The following is a 23624-nucleotide window of genomic DNA, read 5'->3' as shown; positions in this document are numbered from 1 at the left end:
AGAAGGCACCAGACACCCCCGAGCTGCGGACCCCGAAACAACAGCCCGGAAGCGTCCAACCAGAGAACCAAAGCTGCTTCCCCCGCAGCGGGGATGTGAACAGCCGCGGCACCGCGCAATCAATCGACAGACCCCACTGGATGCAGCTGCAAATCCCAACCACGCACAGAACCACTGCAAAGTTAAAAACCAACACGGGCTGATGAGTATGTAAAGCCCTCCAATTTCAACTCTCCTCGGCACAAGCTAAATGAATAAAACACTTCACAATTGATTTATTTACAGTTAACATCCTCAGCCCCTCTTGAGCTTGGCACAGTTCAAAGTACTAAGCACTTCCATGTTATTGTCCCAGGTTTTATTTCCCCGCATATTTTCAACAGCGGGCAGTGACTCAGCCCCATGAATCATTTATGGCATTGTGAGTCACACTAGGTAGCACATGAAGGCTCTGGATAACCATTACAAGGTTTATTTGAGATCAAGAAATGCACAATATACTGCATAGTCGTTAGTATTTAAAGGAAAATTATTTCATTTAGCAAGGAAAAAAAAAAGGTATTTTAAAATGTTAATGCAATGTCTTGCTGGCAAACCAGACTTCCTCTCCCGCATGGTTTTGAAAATCAAACCTGCACTTTTTCCTCAGCCTACTTCAGCCAAATACATTGTGTGCATACAGGATTGTCATCGAGACCACAGAGAAAACTTTCCACGGGAGGCTCATCCCTCTCCTCCCGTAATTACCCCTCTATTTTAAAAAGGCACTTTGCTCAGAATTCAGCCTGAGCCGGGGTAAATCAGCACGTCTCCATCAGCAGACGGAGCTGGTCCTTCATCGGCACCTGCGGCTGGGAGGCTCCGGGGATGCTGCGGCAGCTACCGGCCTGGCTGCGCCTGCGGCTCCATGCGAGAGGGGCCCTCCAGGAGGGTGCAAGGGCCAAGTCCGGGTGACCCCGGGGTGCAGCCCCGCAGGGAGCCCACGGGTGCCAGCGCCCACGGAGCTGGGAGCACCCTCAGCTTGACCTCCCGGCAGGGCTGGGACGGACAGACGGACAGACGGCGGCTCGCCGTCAGTGGGAACACAGAAAACTTGTGTTTAACACACCCTCAGCCAACGCTCGGTTCCTTTTTTCTGCTGCTGACCCAGGGTCACCGCAGTGGTTTACAAGCACTAATTAAATCACAGAAGACAGCCGATGCCCCGGTCTCCATCGGGGAGATGCAGGGAGGGCTCTGCCTCCAGCAACAAACATCCCGTCCCCTTCCCCATGGCGCCGAGCGCTTTCACGTGTTCTCCTCCCTCAGCCCACAGGGACAGGCCACATCTGCTCGAGGACAGGCGTGTGTGCTAATGAAAGGGACTATTTTAGGAAGAGGCAAAAGAAATACCTAGGAAGCAACTTTTAAAGGATGCTGCTAAAATTGTGCCCTGTCACCTCAGAGGAGGGGATTTTTTTCACAGCAGCGGGAACCTCATAAAGCAGCCAGAGCACCAGGGTCTGCCCTGCACCACGGCGGGCACCACGGCCACCACACCCCACGGAGTCCCCGCGCTCTCACCTCGCAGCTCTCCCAGGTCCAGGGTCTTCCCCAGCTGCTCCAGGAGGTCGGCCCTGGCCGCGTTCTTCTTGTGCTTTTTGCCGTCATAGTGCTGCTGTGCCATCATGGGGTTGTTGAACCAGGCTGTGCAGAGCTGGCAGTACCTGTCTGAGTCCCTGCGCTGATGCGGTGACGGCACCACCGGGGGACTGTCCGCGTGCGGCTGCTTCAGGGAGCTCAGCGCCGTTTCTGGAAAAGGAAACGTTCAGACATGAGCTTTTCCAGGCTGCTGCCGTCTCAGCAACAGCAGGCCCTGAGGCAGATCCCACATTAGACACGGGGAATAATTAGCAGCAGTTACCGGGTCCCACTGGATATTCTGGATGGCACTGCTTGGAAATCTACCATTTCTCATAAAAAAAAGCAGCATGAAAGGATAGCACAGGACTGTTCCTCAACTCTCTGCCTTTCGCTGGCTGGGAAAGGAGGATGCTCTCACTGCAGTTACATGGCTTATCACTGCTGTGACTAAACCTGCTGAACTTATCCTGCTTAAATTGCTACTTCCAGAAAAAATTGCCAGTGGAGAATGAACAAAACATGCAAAACCATCTACTTCTCAAGATAGGGAGACAGATTTATCATTATCTCAGCATTCTTATTTTTCAATTTATTCGTCTCGGAAAGAATAGGGAAAGCTGGAGTAATTGTAAATTGTCACAGATGAAAAAAAATATTCAATAGTCAGTCCCCTCATTCAAGTATCTTCACATTGTGAATCGACAGGGACCAGCAAACCATGACCTTCATTTAATCCCATTTCCCTTCAGATTCACCTTTAGTGATTAGTCTTTACATAATGAAGCTGCACCTTGCTTGCCACAGTTTTCCTACTTTGTACAATATAAGTCACAAAGCCATGGAAAACGAGTTTAAAGTAAAATAAAGTTCAAATAACACTGGGATACAAAAATATACAATGACTAGCACTTAATTATCACACCTCATTCAAAAATTCCCTTTCATGTGGTTCTCCTTTTCTTTTCTTTTCCAGATGAAATGTCTGCTATCTAAATAATTAACAAACTGCTCCCTCTGTGATACAGGAATAGGCAAATTTTAAGGTGGTGAAGAGGAGCTCGATCGCTCTCCTTTGATCAAGAGGCTCTGTGCTATTCCAGCGGGTTGGCAAGTGACGACCCCACCTCAGTGTCTGGTACCGGGAACGCAGCAGCGAGCAAACAGGGGTATATTGAGACGCATCATTACAACTGAAGCCCACTGTGATTGACTCCATGGCTCAGGAAAGTTAATATTGTTATAAATCTTCTGCTGACCTGCTGGGGAAGGGATGTCTATTAAATTTCCTCGAGGAAATTGTATCTTACATATAACATTACTTACAACCTTATCAATTTCCAGGGGTTTATAAGCTTCTATTGTTTTTGATGACAGCTGCCAAGGTATAAGGGTTTCACAGCCTGGACGGCTGGTTGAGGCACCATCACCCTCCTCACCAGGCCACCTCTGGAGCAACACCTGGAGAAGAGTTTCCTCCCTTCTGCTGCTGCCCCCAGCGCTCTGCACAGCACGAGTCCAACGAGCTCTTTCGGGGATTAGTTAATAAAGCGATTACACAACTGGCTCCGGCAGAAGATATTTCTTCTCCTCGTTCTGCTGTCTCGCGAACCGCCCGCCCGCTCGTTTGGATTCATTTCACCCCACCAGAGGATTCCACCGCCTCGTCCCTGCTCGCCCTCCATTTAACCAGCCTAGTTAAATCCAAGCACAACACCAGCAAAGAAAACCTTTTCCCTTTGCCTTGGGCCCCCCATGCCCCTTGCAGCGTGCCGGGGCGATGCTCAGACACGTCCCAGCTCTGCCGAGGCAGCCGAGGTCATCGCCAGCCGTGCTGCCGCCCGAAAAACTGCTGCTGAGGGAGCTGGCGGGCAGCAGGCAGGGCTCGGGAAGGAACCGCCTCTATTTTGCTCCTAAAAACATCTTTTCCAACACCTACGGTTCCAGCACGAGACGCACCCCCAGCCCCTCCGAGGTGCCCACAACATAAACAGAAGTGCAAGTACACCAAAGAGCAGAGCCAGGGGCCAACGCACAGCCGAGAAGAAGAAAATTAGGAAATAACAACACTGCCTGTCCAAACCAAGATTGCGCGGCCTTTGTCCACGCTCAACTCACAAGAAGCAAGCATAGCTTGTCCCTTGCTCGCGCGCCTTTGCGGCCGCCGCCGGCCTTCCCACGGATCCTCCCTGCAGCCGGGCCGGGGCTGCCCCGCGGGGACGTGTGGGCATCGGGACCATTATAAACACCCGCTCTTACGCAGCCCAGGAGCTCTGTGATATATCTGAGCTGCTGCTCTCGCAGGCCCCAGGCTATAAAGTTAAATCTATCAGATCTTTCGGTCAGCTTTCTCCCTGTTTATATGTTCGCTGCTGCCAGAGGGGAACCAGGGAGGCTGAAGGTCACAGAGCTGGTGGTGCCCGCAGCAGTTCTCTCTCCCGCTCACTAAAGAAATACGACTGAAGCGTCCCCTCTGCTCAGCCATCAGCCAGCCCCATGGTGGCCCACGTCCGAGCCCCTCTCCACGAGGCTGGTGGCTTGTGCTCACCCAAATGCAGTGCAGGACGGAGGCTGCCAGTGGCACTCCTGCTTCAGGGGACTGAACCAGAGCCCCCCCAGACCCACCCAGCCCTGCTCCGAGCCCACCACCACGCCTGGCTCCCCCTGACCCCATGGGCTGCAGCCCCACGGCAGGGACCCTCTTCCTGCATCGCACGGGTGCTCCCACCTGGCAGGGATTTCCTCTTAGCTCTCACAATACAAAATATTTCCTTGTAAAGCCGCATTCCTCGGGTTCCATTTACGACTACCACCAGTCCTAAGGTGTGCTGAACCCAGCCCGGCAACTAACGAAACCATCCCGTGTCTTCCAAATCCTCCCGAACAGAAACAGATGAAAGATGACTTCTCCACAAATGTGGATTTATCATTTTGGTATGTGCTACATAACAACAACAGAACAGAAAATATCGTCCCCTGAGCAGCAACACAAAAATTAATAATAAACACTCATAAAGCGTCAAATGTTAAAAATGTTTCTCCATCTAAAACACAAACACAAAAGCTGCTAGTTTGACTATTTCAAGTATTTCAAAATGCTAAATAGCTCATGACAGTCTGCCTTACATTCCCTTTTGCTGTGGGAGGGAAGTGAGAAAGTCTTACTTTGCTGCAAGAAGCAAAATATAAAGTTAGAAACACTTTAGCACTCTGGCAATGAACTAATGTTTGACTTATTTCTTGCATGCAAAGATTTTTATTCATAGCTGTATTTAAATGGCACCCAACTTTTTATCATTGCCACTCTCCAGGAACCGAGCATGAGAATGAGAAAGTAACTGAACCACGACAATGGGGCGCTGGAGAAATTCCCTTTTCTTCAGAAGACAAATCTGGGACTAAGGTAGAGCCCAGCTGCTGCTGGAGGGATCAACCAAACCCAAAAGCCACTTACTCTGTTCCCTTGAGCACATCTGAAACGCAAACCCCACACCAGGAATTACAGAACAAGGAGGTAAAAAAGCCAAGGTAACTTTTCCTGCCGGCAAAGCCACGCTCTTATTCCTCACCCCGAACGCGGGGGCCCCGGTGCTGGCACCTCCCCTGGCAGCAGCCGCCCGCAGCCACGACTGGCGGCGGCCGTGGGCACTGCGGGTGCTGACGGGCCGATTCCCACGTCCTGAAACGATGCCTGCAGGCACCTGCACTTTGATCGATGGAGGCAGCAGCTACTTCTCCCCACAATTCTTTGGTTTATAACTCATACTGATGACTGGATGTGAGCTGACAGAAAATGTTGGAAATGACTAGAGAAATTCATCAGCGACAGTGGTGACATGAAGCCTTGGAGGGCTACAACCCTGTACAGCAGAGCAACAGAAAAGATCCCAAGGATTTCGCTGTAGTGATGAGACATCACTTCCCTATCATGAAAAACCCGGCTGTTAAGGCACTTCGCCCTCTCCCAAAAGCACCAGCTGAGAAATGAGATATCTGTATTTCATTAAGATGATAAAATTGAAAGGGAAGGTGTAACTCCATAAAGAGAATGAGAATAGATGTCATCTGCTATGGGACTGGCAAGACAGAAGACCCAGAATATCAAGCAAGGGTCTGTTGGGAGGCAGAGGCCGTCGCCAGCGCGTCCACGTGAAGCAGCTGGAAGCCCTCCCGAGGGCAGGTGAGGGGACACTGCAGCTTGGGGTGACCAGGAAACGCATCGGGGTCAGCTGGGAGGAGCGGGGGGACCAGAACTGCCCGGACACAGGCAGGATGCGTGCTAACGTCTCACACCGCCTTAGATACTGCGCTGAGCAGAGGCTGATCAGAGTTTGGGATTGATGTAACCTCCGTGGTGATGAGAGGGAAGTCTGTTCGTTACCAATTCAGCAGAGTTGAGAGAAACATTTCACCTTGCGGCATGAAAGTCATTGGGAAGCCCCTGAGCTGCTCGCAGGTGCAGTACGGGGCGGTGCTCTGGCACCACACTGCTCGCAGGGAAGAAGGCTCACGCTGGATGTCAGCAGCAGAGGAGGTACCTGCAGAAACCCTTCCCTCTGCCGCTTTCCGGCGGGGAACGGACACGAGCGCAGGATGAAGCCGCAGGGCGCTGTGCTCGGAGAGGAGCTGCTCTGCAGAGGTGAAGCCTCAGGGCATTTCTGGCCACCGGCAGCGGCTCCAGGTCCCTCAGCAGCCTCGCGGCATGTTCAGAGCCGCTGCCTCCAGGAACCGTGACCAGGAACAGAATTACAGTTGCAGACATTTTTCAAATTTTTCACCTTCACTGAGAGTATTACGTATTTTTTAATGCTTTTTTTTTTTTTTACTGGAAAATGCTGCTCTTCCAACAGCTCAAGAATTCTTCCTAAATTTCCCCTGAAGTTTCAACTGCATTCATTAGTCTTCATTTCGTCCCCTAAATTCATTTTGTTACTGTGCAATTTAGAGAGATGCTGTGCTCCACAGAGGCAATTGTACATCTGTGTGAAAGAGATTACTCCTACAAAAACAGTTGTGCAAAGAATTCCACAAATTCTTTCTTCCCTTTACACAGAGACCCACTAATTAAGCAAATGGTAAATGCAGAACTTCACAACAATTTAGGGTAGCAGAATAAATTTTTGTGCAAGGCTGAAAATCAGCCACTGAAATCTGGAGGTTATTACCTATTTTTACTTGCCTATTGCCTCTAAAATACCTTTTCAGATTAACTGCGTTTAATCTCAGCTGTAATAAGAGCACTTGGGGAACTTTGAAAACATTTTAAGCTTTTTATTTTAATTAAAAGATTATGAGAGTTCAAGTATTTGTATAGACTCTTTCTCACTTGTTTTGATCACAGATGAAAGTTAAAAAATACTTTACTCTTAAGAGCTTAGGGAAACACCAAATAAAACATTGAACCCATTTAACCATCGGAAGGATTACCGTGTTATGATCGGAACAGCAGCTTGATCTCTTTAAAGACGCTATCCAAGCACGAGCTCGTGCCTCCCGAATCGCCAGCACCCAGCTCCTTGGTCACTGGGCTCAACTCCCAGGTGCCCAGAACATCAGGAGGGGTCGGATCCCTCAGCAGCGACACGCTGGTGATTATCAATACCTCTTAATTGCTGCAAGATAGCAGCTCACTTCTGAGCAGATTAATCTTATGTGAAATGTCATTTATCTCCTTTATGAAAATCAAAAGGAAGATAAAGCACGACTGATCCCAGTGCCAGGGGATGTAAAAGCGCCACGTCCCCGTCGTGCAGCTGCCGGGGGGGCTGCAGGGCCCCGCGCACCCGACTGCTCCGTGGGCCGGAGCGAAGAACGGCTCCACCACCAGCACCCCCGACATCATCTCCGGGGTCTCAGCGCTGAGCTGAAACAGCCCTTCTGGCAATCAGGGCTTTAAGGACGATGTACAAGAGCCTCTGGAGAGCCCTTCCACGGGGCTGGGGAAGAAAGATGGCTAGGTAATAGATTGTCTCATCGAAAAGAGCAGAGCCGCCACCCAAACCCCGCACAGCCACCCGCGGCCCCGCGGCCAGGCCACGTGGCTGTCAGACACGTGTGAAGCCCCCGGGGCAGGACGCAGGCTCAGGGCTGTGCGTGGTCGGCTCCCAGGAGTCACGAGCACCCGAAGCTCCATCCGGGAGACTAAAAGCTCCCCAGTGCCAGCCATGAAGGACTGGGACAAAAATCCAGTGGAAAAATGCTCGGTGACTCTGTAGGACGCCCAGAAAAGTGCTGTGTCCAAAGGGCACATTTCTTAAAACTACTGGAGAGCAAAGAGGTGCTTATTAATGTATTCCTGCAGCTCAGCTTCATCTTCCAGATCAAGTGTCTGGAGGAGCTGATGAGCCCTTGAGTTACTCTTTCCTAGTGATTACGGCAGCTGAAGAGCCCATTACTCTCGGAGCACACGGTGCAGCTCACTCAGAGCCTCAGCGAGGCTGATCCAGAGGATTAAAAAAAATTAGACAAAACCACACTGCAAAGTTGCAGCTCTGGGAAAGCCCTTGAGGTGGCCCTGAGGCCTCTGAATCCAGCGTGGCAGGGCTGGTCGCTGCACAGACCCACCGTCAGTCGGCCTCGGCGCCGCTTCGGAGAGGCCTCTGACATAGGAGGGGGTACAACTGGTTCTCATCTACCTACCGCCAGCCCACGCACATCTCCGATTTCATTAACAGAAACGCTGGTTCACCAGAGCCCGAGATCTCCACCGGCAGCTGCTGTGCCCACACCAACTCTCCTGCCACCGACGGAGCCGCTGCCCGCAGCCTGCCCATCTGCCTCCGCCCTGCTCCAGCTCCGCAGGCGGACCCCGGGCTCCCGGCTGCTCCCTCCGACCTGCCCAAACGCCCTCGACCCGCGGGGTCCTGCTGCCCCGGCCCTCCCAGAGCTGAAAACAGAGACTCTTTCCCCACTGCCGGCTGAATCCGAATCGCCAGTTTATGTGGGAATCGGTCCACGCGCAGTTCCCTGAAATCCATCACCCTTGTGACCCTCAGAAACTCACCTGGATTTAAGCAGAAATACCAGGTTTTGTGGCAGGTCCTTTGGTGCCAGAGGAGAAACCGCTGGAAGGCTGCACACGAGAGGCGGGGTGCTGAGCACTAACGCGAGCACTGGACAGTTCAACACTGCAAACGCCTGAGCTACTCCTCCCGGTGCCCTGCTCGCTACTTGCCAGCTGCAGAGAACAGCCCGAGTTGTCCTAAAGCGAGTCAGCTGCCACGATCACGTTAGCTCCTGTCGGATCCATCCTCCGGGCTCCCCGCGGGGATGGCTGGGAGCTGCCAGCACCCTCCCTGTGCCCCGTGGGACTGACGCCCGGTACCCGGAGCACCGGGCACTTCCCAGACACACCTTGGCGACGCGTGTACTGCACCTTCACTTCCCTGTTAGTTAAAACACCTGAGCCACCATCTAAAGCCATTCCCCGTGCTCCCTCAGGCAAAGGGGAGAACGTTTCCCAAGCCAGTCCTGGTAAAGGAGAGATGATATTCTATGCATCTACAGTCTGTGAAGTTTAAAAAGCAGCAAAAACACACGCAGAGCCAACCCCCCACATCTAGGATTTATGCACAGCGTGTGAGGCAGGATGTAAAATGCACAGCTAAATTTATGTTCTGTTCTGAAGGAAGTGCCACTGGTAGTAATACTGAAATACATCTGTCTGCAGGACCAGAGCCCAGTTATCCTGCCTGGTTAGCAGAAGTATCCTCTGGGCCAACAGCCACAGAGGAAGTTTTGTTTCACAGTATATTAGCGGTTTGCAGGGTCTTTATGGTTAAGCAAACAATAAGATGGTTAAATTATCCGATTCCAACATTTGACTTTTTAAATGTGAAAGTTAATAGGCTTGCATTATTGGAATCACCGTGGAGGAAAGCATGAATACCCATCTGGGCAAAAACCAAAAGACAATCGATCCAATGGTTTTTAAAGACTAGGTTTCCCTCCAAGGTAAAGCAAATGATATTCTGTTCTGCACAGTAACACGTAAGGTTTATTAAACATATTAGCTGAGCTGTTGAGTAACCTCTGATAATTAAAGCGAGGCTTGGCTATCCGTGCCCAGAGGAGACATTGTCCTCCACCGAGCAAAACATTTCAGAAGCGTGGAGCCAGAGATAGGACTCGTACAACGGCCAGCCCTGGCTGGTAAACCACTAATCTGTGTGAACAAAGCAGACAATAATGAGCATCAGCAATTTTTAAAGGTTGTTATGACAGCGACACAAATGAATAGCTGCTTCTGCTGGCCTCCATCACTCAGCTATCCATTTTCTGCCGCGCAGGCACCGAGCCGGCGCCTCGGCCGTGCCTCCTCGGCACAGCGCGCCCGCTCCGCCCCGCGCCGGACCCTCCTGCTCCGGCTCGCTGCCTCCGGACCTACCTGTGGCCTTTAGTGCTGGTTGTTCACCTAGCAACAGTTTTAACCTTTTGGCATGGATTTTCCCTTGGTAATGCGATTCGGCCACCACTGCTGAGGTAAAGGACATGTTACATAGTGTGCAGCATTTGTTCTTATCCACTGAGTCACCGTCACTGCCCTGGGTGGAGACAAAAACACAGACAAAAAAAGAGGCGTATAAGCCCACCAAGCACAGTCACGGAGAAAGAAGAGAGAGGAATCCAGGTTGTTATGCCAAGGCCACGGTTTCCAAGGGGTTTCCCTTCCTCGTCTCCCCCAGACGCGCTCCTGTCTGGTCCCAGCCCTGCTCAGCCTGGGGACGCCGTTGAGCCCTGGCACCCCCAGCCCCGTCTGCGCCCCAGGAGCTCGTCCCGCTGCTCCCTGCTCCCCGCGGCCATGAGGCTCCACCCGCCCGCCCGCCTTTAGCCTTTATTCCTGTTCTCTGGCTGAGGGGGTCACACGAATCCGGTGCCTTCCCTGCCATCAGACACGGCGCTTCCTCCCGCCGCATTTCTGTAAGAGACCCCAAAGCAGCCGGGGGGGCAGGACTGAGGCCGGGGGATCCCCCTCTGCAGGCGGGAGCTGCAAAGGAACCAGCGGGACTCGTCTGGGTCCCCCAGGCAGGATCACACCCCAGCCCCAGACACCTCCTGCCCCTCTGTCTTTGCTCTGCTGCTCTTGAGCCCTTGGGGGACACCCCCTTATCCCCCCCACCTTGTGCAGAGACCGAGATGAAGATCGGCTGGAGGGGTGGGGAGCCCTGGCTGCACCCCCAGCGCAGCCCCACCGGGCAGGGGCTCCGCGAGGCACCTGCCCACCCCGGGCTGCCCGTCAGCTGGAGAAGCCAGGCTCCTACCTCGCAGCAGTAATTTACTGCCAGCTGCTAACAAGATAAACCTAAAGGCAAAAGCAGCCTCATGGCACCTACTAAAGCCCAGAAAAAACGCTTGCTGAAGGGTTTGCACAAAAGGGGAAAGAAGTGAAACACCTAAAAGCCATGTTTACATTCTGCTCCTTTCCTAGAGATGGATTTTGAGCCCTTGAACCCTGCCAGATGAAAAAAGGCAATCATAAAAGTCCGAGACACTTCACACACAACTGTAAAAACACATCCCAGAAACTGATGCTGCCTAAAGCAAACTCAGGGCTGCGGCCCACAGCCCTGTCTGAGGATCTGCACAATGAAACCCTTGGTGCAGCGAGGATACCCCCTTGCAAGATCCTCAGCCAAGAGGTGACTGGAAATTTTAAGGAGTTGTGAACGTCCCATTCAGTATTTCAGTACCCGCAAGAGGCTCTCAAGGCTGCAGCGGCACATGTAGGGGCCGTTCTTCGGAGTTATTAATTGCTGCACCTTTATTTTCACAAGTCAACCCCGATTTAATGAGAATATTGCCTCCAACCTTCATTATGGTTATCCTTGTAAGAATAAAAGCCAGCGTGCCTCTGCCAGCCGCGTGGCTGAGCCCAGACCTCCTACTCCGCGCAGACCCCGCCAGGAGGAGCGGTTGGGGCTCCAGGCTGCCCGTGCCCACTGCGGCTTCGCTGCCGGTGCCACCGCACGTCCTGGACCTGCAGCAGCTCCCAGCACTGACCCACCTCTTGCCCGGGCCCCTGCTACCCCGGGGGGGCACAGAGCATCCTGTTACCCCTGGACACCTCCCAGCACCAGGGCTGGAGGCACCACCATGTCCCAGGCATCTGCTGGGTTTTCTCCCTGCTCTGATGCGGGTTTCGGCCCCCTGCACCGGGGCAGGTGGAGGCTGGGGGGCACAGGGGGACCCCTGCCCAGCAGCAAGCAGCTGAGCAGCCAGGGAGGGCCTGGGAGAAGAGCTCAGCAGCCCCAGCGTCTGCCAGCAAAACGTAACTGCTGCTGCCAGCAAGTGTTCACAAACGGCTGCCACAGATACAAGGGTAACCATACAAACAACAAACGAGCTGGGGGAAAAGCACGTCATTAGTCACAATTAATTATTCAATCCGTTCCACAAAGCAAATGGGAATCACATTTAGGGCCATATATACATGGTCTCGCTTTTCCAAGGATCTCAGTATGTTCTGCTGGCCACTGAGCACAATTTATAAATGATCTCTTTCGAAAATACTCCTCTGTGCAGAGCGAGACCTTTCCAAAGCCGGGAAATGACCTGCTGTGTGCAGGGAGTTAGCATCCTGGTCCACTCCCGGGACAAGATGGTCAGACCTGGCCCCCTGCAAAATTCCCTCCAGTGACGAGCCATCTGGAGACAGTCGTGCTCTTTTTTTTTCTTTTTTTAAAGCAAGTGTTCCAACTGCTGGTATACAGTCAAAACAGAAAATAGTCTGCTTTAGGAGCTGCCATCTTCATTTCACAACAACTTCACAACAAGCTGTAAACGTGTTCTGCAGTTCATCCCCCTGCAAAGATCCAGGCGCCGCCAGGGGCTCCAGCGCAGCCCAGTGCTGACCCAGCATGTGGCACAGCTGGGCACGACGGCACTGCCCAAGGGTCAGCGGGGGCCCGGGGAAGGTCAGACGGCACCCGAAAGCCAGTTCCCTTCTGCAGATGTCACGCTCCTGCTCGCACGTCCCCACGTGCTCTTCAACGTCCCCACGTCCACGGCGAAACAGTCCCAGCACCAGCACCCAGCACCCACCCACCTCGGGCATCCGCCGGACACCTCCAGCCCTCCCCGGCTGCCCCGGCAGCGCCCGGCCCCGCGGTGACACCAGGCACCCGCCAGCAGCACCGCCAGCCCCGAGACACCCCCGGGCCTCCCAGCAACGGGGCAGGAGAGGGGCTCTGCAACGCCTGGGAGAGCAAACCAGTCACACAGTCAACACCCGACCACTGTTTAAGGCCATTTTCTCCCCACAAATAAGCACAATTAGGAAAAGGACTGAGTTTCATCACTTTTTTGTTGTTATTAACTATAAATCAACTTAAACCTTAGGGAGAAATCTCGAGAGGTGGTAAGCACTGCTCTGAGTGTAATTTGCACTTCTTTTAAATAGGTTTCTCTCAAGATATTTTATGTCTTCAAAGGGAAATCACTTGAAAGTTAAGAGCAGAGTAAAAAAGTCCCAGACTCCATTGATCATCAGCGGTGGTAACATACAAAGAGCCTCCAACAGAGCTCCTCTGAAAAGCTGCTACACTTCGGTGTTTACACACCCGGGTCTTCCTCTACCTGGTCTGCTCTACAGTGACATTTTTTCCTCTCCAACCTACTTTCACAGACAGACTGCAGTTAAAAAAAAAAATAAACTAAAAAAATGTAAACCCCCTCAAACACCTGATTTAGAGCCCAAGGTCCCGTTTATGCAGACCCACCACTCTGGGCAAGCACCTCGAAGCCTGGGTGGGGATTTGGCCACCAGCCTGGCACCCGCCAGCCGGAGAGGGGCATCCCCGATTTCTTGGTCAGCCCGAGAGTCCCAGCCCCTGCACAGAACACAACAGACCTTCGCTCTCTGACCACCAGCTGGTTTTCACACGCCAAACGCTGCTTCTTGTCAGCAGGGTGCAGGAGGCGTTTGGGCTTGAGAGTTACTAAGCGTTCACCCAAGTCTGCAGGGTTTGTCGGCAGAATTTGCCTCCCTTCCCTCCCCCACCACCTCCCTGCACCAGGCGCTCAGGCGCGGGGCTGGATCCAGCCCTGAAGGGTAATTATGCCTTCTCATTTGTCAGCAGCTGTTTTACCTGTAACCAGATGGGCTGGGGGGAACCCGATCCGGGTGTCTTTTGTCACCCGTTGAATGACGCTGCGTTGACGGGATTGTGGTAAAATCAGCTGGTAAAATAACATGGGTGTGGGACACAGGGCTTGGCGGACCCGCAGGGGCCCAGGGCAGCCGCCCGCTCTCCGGGACACCCCACACCCACCAGCACACTCCTCCATCCCCTCCCCGCTGCCCTGGCTCCCACACCCAGCTCACGCTAAAGCAGCAGCAGGAAACAGGCACCAACATCTCAATTTAGTTTCCCTAAAACCCACACAGGCAACTCTCTAACCCCGTGATGCATGAAGCCAGACAATGTGCAAGGAATATTTCTACCATTTGTTTCTGCAATCTTCTCCAGACAATCCCCTCCCGCTGACCCTTGCAGAGAGGCAGCACTGACAGGGGCAAACGGCCTCGCATAAACCGAAGCACAACGAAACACAGCATGGGCTTGGAGATAAAGCATCCACTTCCCAATGCTCATCTTCCCCCCGCTCCAGAGCTGTGCCGCGCCAGCCTAATTTATAGGGCTTCTTTTTGTAATATTATAAACTTCAAAGCAAGTCTCATACATCCAACAGAATTAACTTCAATTATTCAGATGCCTGTTAACAAGCTGCTAAAAGGCATAATCCTCACACAGGACCAGGCAGTTGCAGTCCTTTGCTGGATGTTCCTTAAGCAATCTTCAGGAAAAGGGATTTTATTCTACAGATACAAATCTGCTGTCTTAATTTCCTAGGTTTTCCTAAGAAGAAAAGATTATACAAACCCTTGAAATACAGCAATATAAAACATAGCGCTCAAGGCACTGCAAAGTATCTTTTAAACTTGAGTTAATTTTCTGCACATGAAGAAGGTGTTGCTGCTAAAGAGCTATTTTCTCTAACACTATGTGTGAAATTTAGACCACTTTCATTTTGGAGCCTGTTTTTCTTGTGGCATAAGCAAAGAACAAGTACCAGTTTGCAGCTATCTAAATCTGAAACGCTCGTGAAGCCTCGGAGCATCTTAGGACCTGTACGTTCTCCAAAGAAAAGCCAGACCTAAGTCAGGTAAGGGGTGTGCTTGGCAAGGTCAGCACGCGTCCCACGGCCCCCGCTCTGGCAGGGACGGAGCCACGGCAGCTCGGTGAGGACAGGGGTGACTCCTCAGCCGGAGACCCCGGTTGCCACCGCTCAGCTGTGGCTCCGTGGGCATTTAAAACCGCGCAGGAAGGAGCTGGGGGCAGAGGGGGGGACGAGGCGCACGGCGAGCAGCAGAGCCCGTCACTGCGACTGCAGCTCTCGGCCAGCCCCAGCCTTATGTCAGAGAATAAATTCACGTCTTCCATCACTAATTTCTTTCATTGAAACCAATACCCGACCTTTTGGTTGAAAACCTCCAATCGGGTACAAAACACACAGTAAGAACGCTGGCCCTAAAACCAGACATTTCATCTTAGTTTCAGTGTAATCGCTGAAGATTTAAGTTATAGCATGCAGTAAATTTTCCACCAGAAGCTATAAAAACTGTGATTTCCTTGCTGATTGAGAACTGAAGCCAAGCCTCCCAAGGCAGCCGCCGGCACCATTTGTGCCTCGGAGAGGCCCAGCTCTTGGCTTAACCCTCTCCAGTGCCGCTTTGCAGGGCCTGTGTTACCCTCAGCAACAAAACCTAATATCCCGCTATCTTCCCTCAAGCAATTTATCCTCGCTATCATGACCCCTTTCCTTTTTAAGGAAGATGATGCTGGTTAAAGCAATTTACTATCTTTAGTACAAATAGGGCTAGAAAGAATTTGAAGGCTTTTCTCCCATCCCAAAAAAACGTGTTTCATGGCACATCAGAAATTTTCATCGTGTCTGTCCTGACCATAAAAAGGGGGCTATGTTTAAAGGTAATGAGAAAAGGCTGATTAAAACTGGTTCACCAGTCCTGCGACTTGAGGATATGACTCCTAATTTCAGCAGGGTCCTGACACAGGCTGAACCTTCTCAGATTACTTTCAGCTGAAATGTTAAGCGGAAATTTAAAATGAAAGGTCAACAATTGCTCAGTGCACCAAAGACGTGAGGTTTTTGCCCTCCCCCACAAAAAAATTAAACCAATAATGAACAGCCCAAGAACTGAGTCGTTATCCAGTGCAAGACTAATTGTATAATTGTATAAATCTGTAGCATAGGAAAGGATAAGGGGCGTTTTGGGAATGCAGAGTATTTCTGTAGTCCTTGAGCAACAGCAGACTCCACCCTTGGCCTCACTGAAGGGTCAGGGGGCAGATGCTCGCCCCAAGCCTGTGGCACCAAGTGTCTACGGCTGCAGCAGCTTCTCCTTCCTCCTGCCACATGGAAGGAAGACGAGGTGTTTAGTTTTGTGGTCACAAGGACACAAACCACATGGCATGCAGTGGTGTAACAGTGCACTCTGACAAAAAAAAGCACAGTGCAGATGCTTCCACACAGAAATGTAATTGGTTTCCAGGGGCTGTTTCCAATGTTCGTGGTCTCCACTGTCGCAGCCGCTGTGCCACGGCCAACACTGCCGGACACGTGGACGAGGCAAGGCCGCCGCGCTCTGCACGGGGCAACCATGGTCTCATACAGCATTAGGTGTTCAAAATACTTCTGTCCTCTTTAAATGCAAAGGCTTGGATAATATCTGAGCAGCAACAGGCCTACTTTGAGCCATAAACGTTGGCAGATTTTCCCTGCTATATTTTTATAAATAATTTTAGTATTTAGGTCTTGCCAAGCCTATCATTCACCTAGTCCACAAGGACTTGTTAATTCAGCTCCGACTAAGGGCTGCCCTTGGCACAACCGAGCATCAGCAAACACGGAATTACTTCTCGCTGTTGCCTTTCACAAAAGAAATAGGAAGTAGTTCAGCTCTGAATTATTTGAGGTCTGTTTGGTTCTCTGTCCACCGCATCCTTGTGCTAAGGTGTACATGCAGCCACGTGGTTTCCGTTATGTGTAACGAAGCTCACTAGAGGACCTCGTTCCGAGTCCACGTGTGCGTGTCCACTGTACCTTTCACACTCTGTAATCAACAACTCAACAAAAATACTGCGAGATCCTGTTAAGGGGTAGACTGCATCTGCAATTACCCTCTGTGCAACATAAAAGTTCCACTGAAATTTTAATTACTGTGTGAAGGAGCTTTCAGATTCCTTTGGTAAAACTTGCATGCTTCTCCCTTTAATTAGAAGATATTTCACTAAATATTGATAGCATTAAGCCACAGTCACACTCCCATAGATATGAAATAGTTTGGATGCTATCTGGTGGGAACCTCATCAACAGCTCTCGCACCAGCCCCAGAATATGGGAACGAGCTGAATGAATAATTCACTGTGAATCAGTCCCTTATAAATTTAGTCTCCTTTTATTGCCTGACAAATGGCTGTGAGCTGGCCCAATTTCCACACGTTCGTTTATTTGAACATAACTGAGGAATCCAATTGCCGTTTTTTAAAACTGCAGACTGACCAGAAACCTTCCGGATCCAGCGCCCTTGTCATCAACTCCCAGTAAAAAATGGGTCAGAAGAGGCCTCCGGAGGTGATGGTTGCTCTCCCGCGACCTCTCCGCTCACCCTGGGGGTTCTCAGGGCACCACCGCGCCGGGTGTACTCACAACAGCTCCACTTGTGCACTGCTGTGCCGGGTGTACTCACAATAGCTCCACACACGGCACCGCCGCGCCAGGTGTACTCACAACAGCTCCACTTGTTCACTGCTGTGTGGGGTGTACTCACAACAGCTCCGCTCGTGCACTGCTGTGCAGGGTGTACTCACAACAGCTCCACTTGTTCACTGCTGTGCAGGGTGTACTCACAACAGCTCCACTCGTGCGCTGCTGTGCAGAGTGTACTCACAACAGCTCCACTCGTGCGCTGCTGTGCGGGGTGTACTCACAACAGCTCCACTCGTGCGCTGCTGTGCAGGGTGTACTCACAACAGCTCCACTCGTGCGCTGCTGTGCAGGGTGTACTCACAACAGCTCCACTGCCACTGCAGAGCCGCCCTCACCGTGACCCGACCGCCTTCGAGCCCTGGCAGCCCCTGCCCTGCCTCACCTGCACACAGGAGCTCGCCCACCAAAAACAAGTCATTGCACTTAATCTGAATAAACGCCGGATATTTGCTATCAGTATATTTTTTTCACATTCGAATAACTAAAAATGCAATTACTGTTGCTGATGCACATTGTATTTCTTGTACAGTTTATTGAAAATTATCTCCAGTTACTTAGTATTTCAGCTAATCTAAATGTTACCTCTGGGTACCTGATCATCTGTGGCTGAAACAGAAAAAATGTTGTAGCACAGAGTCAATGATTCACAAAGCAGCTGAGTAAACAGGGACTTAAGTTATACCCACGTTTTCTGACCGGAGCTTTTTAGCTGGACAGCCTCCATCTATGGGATGAAGCATATAATAGAGGCGAACTTTGCTGGCATGTTTCCGACTCTGGAAAAAAAAAAAAGAAAAAGGAAGAAATGAAGTTACAAAAAGCTCGAGGCTCTATTACTGTGCACACAACACCAATCTGCAATAAGATTTCACATCCCCTTGATATATGTATCCAGTATGGGAGGAGAAAATGGGGAAAGACCTGGGTGAGGAACATTTGAATATCAGGGAGGTTTCACAGAGCTCCCCGCCCAGCTGAAACGACCTGTGGAACGATTATGACACCTGCCATTAGCAGGAGCAATGGTCCACCCTCACCGCTCTCTGCTGAGTCCTGCTGCCTGCAGCCCCTTGAAGCTACAGCAGGAATAAAGGCAGCGAGAGAAGAGCAACGTTTGTTATTAGACCATTTCCATAGCGGGAGAGGTTGAAAAGATGAGGGTTCTTTAGCTTCAGGCAGAGACAGGATGGCATCATGAGGGATCAGATGCACACACACAAACCCAAGGCACAGTTCCTACACTTCCAGGAGAATAAAATACATAAGGGGTATAAAACCTCACTCTAGGAAATAAGCCTGCTGATACCTGCTAAAGGTTTGAAAGAAATTTCTCCTACAGGTAAATCAGCAGATAATTGTGCATTATGAAATGTAACGCTTTCCTCGTACCCGCAGAGGGACAGGACTATGTGGATCCCGGGCCTGAGCCCCTTCTCCTCTCTCAAGTATTTCTAAGGGGGGTTGAACAGTAAAACCTTCCAGACGACCAGGAAAACCGGAGGGTTTGTGCTCTGGGTTAAGCAGCACCAGTGGGGGAAGCCCAGGCTCGACCCGGCGTTTGCTGCTGCAGAAACCAGCCCCAGGATCCGGCACCGCCACGAGGTCATTCTGCTCCCCCGAGTCCTGCCCGGCGTCGCCCCTCGCCACGGCGGGCGCAGGATGGACCCGCCGGCGCCTTCCAGCAGCAGGACGGTCACCGGTCCCAAAACCCGCGTGTTCAGACCAAAACCAGCGAGCAGCCCCTGCTGAGCCAGAGGGCAGCTGCCACGGCAGAGCAGGCCAGGCGCATCTCGAACGCTCTCCCAGGAAGGGCCCCGAGCGGGCACACACCTTCCAAACACCAGTTATACCACAGGGAAGTTTTCAGGGGATCTGTATTTTTGTAGAGGGATCCGGAGGAGCTGAAGGACGCCTGGAGGAGGCTCTTCCCGGGAGGTTTCACACCGCCTTGGGCATGACCAGGGCTCACCAGCATGTGAGGATAAGGAGAGATGTCCTGGTCACGCCAGCATCACCACAAGCAATCCTTGTGATTTGCAAAATGTAAAGGAAGATTTAAAAGCTTCTGCAGCAGGAGCACAGACAAACCTTCGAAACGCGAACCCACAGCCAGCTCTTATCTTCCAGCAAATGTGAGGGGGGGAAAGGCTGCAACTGCTACGTCCCTGCATCCAGAGCCCAGACATGCACGGCAGCTATTATTATGCAAATGTTTTCTCTGAATCTCCATTTCTGATTGCCTCACAGAGCAACGGCACCATAATGTTATCATTTCAGATCACAGGTTTGCAATTTTAGAGTATTAAATCATCGTTAGCGTGTTTGTCATGGTTTGAGCCCCACCACACACACACACACGAACCCAACACCGTGTTCTGGAATGTTCTTTTCCCTGCGGTGTGAACTTGGAGCTAAATTTGCAGAGAGCTATATTTATATGAATAAATGTGACTATGCAATAATATTTTTTATTGGAGCAAATCAGTCAAGATAAATAATGTCAAATATCTTTCCCTAACCCATCTTCCCACGTGCATTTAGAAAATGTGACCTGTTGGTAGTCAGAGCTAAGCACAGGGGACCCCAAAAGCTGCAGCTATCAGCGATCAGCAGCCCAGACAGCGACGGTGTAATTAAGAAATGACAGAATAAATGTTTGAATCATGAAGGACGGGTGTGCGAGGCCAGTGTCGGAGGTGGGCAGTGCTCCTACTTTCTGCCTGAAGGGATCTGGGCGGGTCTCTCCTGGTGCAGGTTTGCACACCGGGAGGGCACAGGGAGGCGGGCGCCGGCCGATCCCTTGGCACAGGGCAGGGGACAGGACGAGCCACCGTGGTCCCTCGCACCGCACGCTACGGATGGAGGAGAGTCAAACGCGCCGTCAAGGCGATGTGGCCGGAGATTTTCAGCTGAATTCATTCCTTCAGTGAACACTGTCAGCCCTCGGAGCAGCCAGCCAGCCCCAAATCATCTTCCCAGAGTCACGAGGCTCTTCCCTCAGGTGACTGAATCCAGCACTTCACAACGTCTACTTGCAACCACAGCCTGCTGAATTTAGACGTTAAAAAGATTGTGGGGTTTTTGTCAGGTTTTTTGTAAGCTGAAAAGGCAAAATTTTAACAGTAATAATTTTTAGTGCTCTTTCCATGGCACTCAGCTGTGCCATAAATGATGCCCAAATGTCAACACTAAAAGGCAGAAAAGCTTCAGCCTTCTGTAGAACACCTCTCACCTTTATTTATGCATTTGTTTGGATTTATGAATGCTAAGGTAAAGAAATAACTTATGTTTGTCATAATTTAAAACTACATGGCTCCTTATGCAGGCTTATTATCCTATGGTTATAAAAGCAGCGCTTAAAATCATCCCTGGCCTTTGCAAGTAGGTAGTGAGCATCTCATTCCCTCTCGGGGAGCGGAGGTAGCACAGCCCATTTGTCACCCATTCTATCTCTGGTATTTTCTACATTTACATGTGTATTTATCATCCTAACACCGCGGCAGGAGCGAAGTGATTATTCTTAGCGTGCTGCTCGCAAACAGCCCCGCGGGTTATCTCTTCCCCTCCACGAGGCAACTTGCGATCTGCAGCTCTGAGGAGCAAGAAGGGCAGATGCCAGGGAGGGGGTGGCACAGCCCCGCCGCCGCGCTCCCGAGCCCCGGCCAGGCCCCGCCACCCCTTGGAGTTGCCGCGTGTCTGAGGAGCTGTGGGGGACACAGGAGGAGGCCGAGCAGAGCGGGGACACGGCAGCGAGCACAGCAAGAGCATCGCGGCCGCCCGCGGGAGAGCTGGCAGCGACCACAGCCCAGTTACTGCAGCCACACGGGGAACGAGGGGCCAAAGAACCACGCACAGGAGCCAGGAAACGGGCACCAAGTGGGGTCCGGGCACATCAGCTCCCGTTTCGATCTGTCTCACCACAGGCACGAGCCTTAGGAAAGACAAAACCTTGACAAGAGCTGTAAATCCAGGGTCTGGAACAAGAACGCTGCCTTTGGAGGTACCTGCCTGCTCATCAATACCCGCCACAATTTCATCTTAGGGTGCACTAAGAGAGTGTTCCTGTGCCTGCGAATATTTCTTTTGTAGCTTTACAAAGTGTTAGGCCAAAGGCATTTTCACTTAAATTCTCTGTCTCTAGTGTCTGGAAACAGCTTCTTTAGAAGGCAAGAAGTCTAACTTAAAACTATATGCTTCAAAAACAACCCTCTCTATGCGGGGAGTGGGGGGAAGCTTAGAAAGAGCCTGTTTTCACATAGCAACTGCAGACTTCTGCATTGCAAGCTCACGTGCTATTGTAAGAAGGCTCATCAATAAAAGGAAATAAAATCATTTCTATCTATATCTGATCTATTTTAACACAGAGCATTGTGGCAGAGGCAGCAGTCCCAGCAATCCAACCCTAAAAGGGCAAAGCAGAGCTAATTTGTGCTATGAAATGCAATTTGATTTTGCATAAATCGAGTTTTGCAGCACACTTCTGCCCAGAGCGAGCAGCAGCGCGGCGAGAGGAGACAATGACGTCTCTGTGGGAGCGGCGGCAGCTGCCAGGACCCCGGGAGCCACGGACGAGCTGGTTTCAGATGCAGCAGCCCTGCTCGCCCTGGCTTGCGGGGGGTTTGTCACTGCTGCATTAACTTAACAGCTTCTCTGTAAATTTACCAACAGCAGCAATGTCCCTGGCGAGGACTGGGACACGTCTCCCTTAACAAGGCCAGAAGTCCCCAGCGGAGGCTTTAGGCCGGGCTTTGCTGGGCTGCGCAGGCACTCAGAGGTGGCTGCGGCTGCCCGGGGGATGCGGGGAGCCCTCCCGTCAGCCGGAGCTCAGCAGCCTGCGCTGGCCCCGCTGTCTGATCCCACTTTGCACCACTGATTTAAGCTGACCTGACAGTCTAAAACACTGCACCATCTTGCGAGGGACTTCTTCCCGTACCCCCAACCACCTTGCCAGGTTCAAATCAACCATTTCTGCTGCTTTCCTCACGCTGCGCTTGCATCTGATCTAATTTCTCTATTCCCCATATAGCTCCCTTTATCATCTGCTTGTTCACTCCTCTGCTGGCAGCATGGTGTTTTCGGTCGGTCTGCCCTTCCTCTCCCGCTCCCCCTTCTCCCTGCCCTGTTCTCCAGCCAAAGACCAGAGACCCACCGCACCGGGCACCCACTGCACCGGGCACCCACCGCACCGGGGACCTGCAGCCGTGCCGAGCACGGAGACACGCGGGAGCAGACGAAGGAAGCACCTGTAATGGCAGCCCCAGTGGCTGTGGCTTCTCTTAGTTTGCAATAAATTCATTTTCAGAAGCCTGAATCCTGGTTGGATTTTAATCCTTTTAGTTTGTACCGTGTTGATTTTTTTTGTATGCTGGCAGTTTCTTAATTAAATTGCCATGAAACATGCAGTCATATGATTACACCAACTTTATTATCTGTATTGGCCCTACCTGTAATCTCATCAAAAGAGATAAAGTTATTTTGGCTAGACCCAATTCTCTAAGCCTCGTGCAGAATAGCAATGACACCGTCCTCCTGAGCTACACACCTGCGTCCCTTTGCAGAGGCTGCTCTGCCGGGGGGGCTCCGCTCCCCGCACCGGTCCCCCAACGCCACCCTGCCTGGCTCCGTGCTCGCCTCTCTCCTAGAAACTTCCTCCACTTTCCAAGTCCCGTGGAGGATCAGCCGTGATGACGCAGAGCGCGTGGCCAGCTCTTTTCAAGCACTTGGTTGCAAATTACTGGACCTGCTGACTCAAAACCCAACATTCCAGATTTCATAATCGCTGCCTAACAAACTTCCAAATCTCTACTGGAACAGAACCAATTTATTCCTCATTCTGTGATATAACAACATCCTCTGCTTTTTTTTTAAATAGAGGACAGAAGTATTTTCAGCAAACGCCTTCCCTTTTTTGCCTCTTCTACCCACACGACCAGCAAACACTATTGTTGAGATCCCCGTTGTTCGCCGCAGAGACAAACTCCCGTCTGTTATTCCAGACGCTGCTGGGTGCCAATGTCCTTTTTCTCCCTTTGTAATTTTTGTAAAGCCTCATTTATAATTTATGGTCATTTCTATCCACTTCCCCTTTTTCCTCCGTGAGTTAATTTTTTAAAAAGCGTCTACTCATGCCTGTGACTTTCTGGGCACACAGATACGTGCCCGTAATTCCCAATTGCACACAGCTGAATTTTCACCCCCATGAGACTGGCTTCTTC

The 23624-nt window shown here is 51.5% G+C and overlaps 1 protein-coding gene across 4 annotated transcripts in view; it reads right to left on the bottom strand.

The window, feature by feature from the left end:
* ZMAT4 (zinc finger matrin-type 4) overlaps positions 1-23624 on the bottom strand; it is a 93935-nt gene that overhangs the window by 29176 nt on the left and 41135 nt on the right. For all 4 annotated transcript variants that reach the window (XM_074852435.1, XM_074852434.1, XM_074852433.1 and 1 more), the window contains 3 exons: positions 18096-18185; positions 10007-10163; positions 1564-1791 (listed from right to left, as the gene is read on the bottom strand). In XM_074852435.1, the coding sequence (XP_074708536.1) occupies positions 1564-1791; positions 10007-10163; positions 18096-18185 (475 nt within the window). The remainder of the gene's footprint in view (positions 1-1563; positions 1792-10006; positions 10164-18095; positions 18186-23624) is intronic.

The sequence above is a fragment of the Strix uralensis genome, chromosome 28, assembly GCF_047716275.1.
Source record: "Strix uralensis isolate ZFMK-TIS-50842 chromosome 28, bStrUra1, whole genome shotgun sequence".
Classification (NCBI taxonomy): Eukaryota; Metazoa; Chordata; class Aves; order Strigiformes; family Strigidae; genus Strix; species Strix uralensis.
This window is presented reverse-complemented; position numbering and strand designations above follow the sequence as displayed.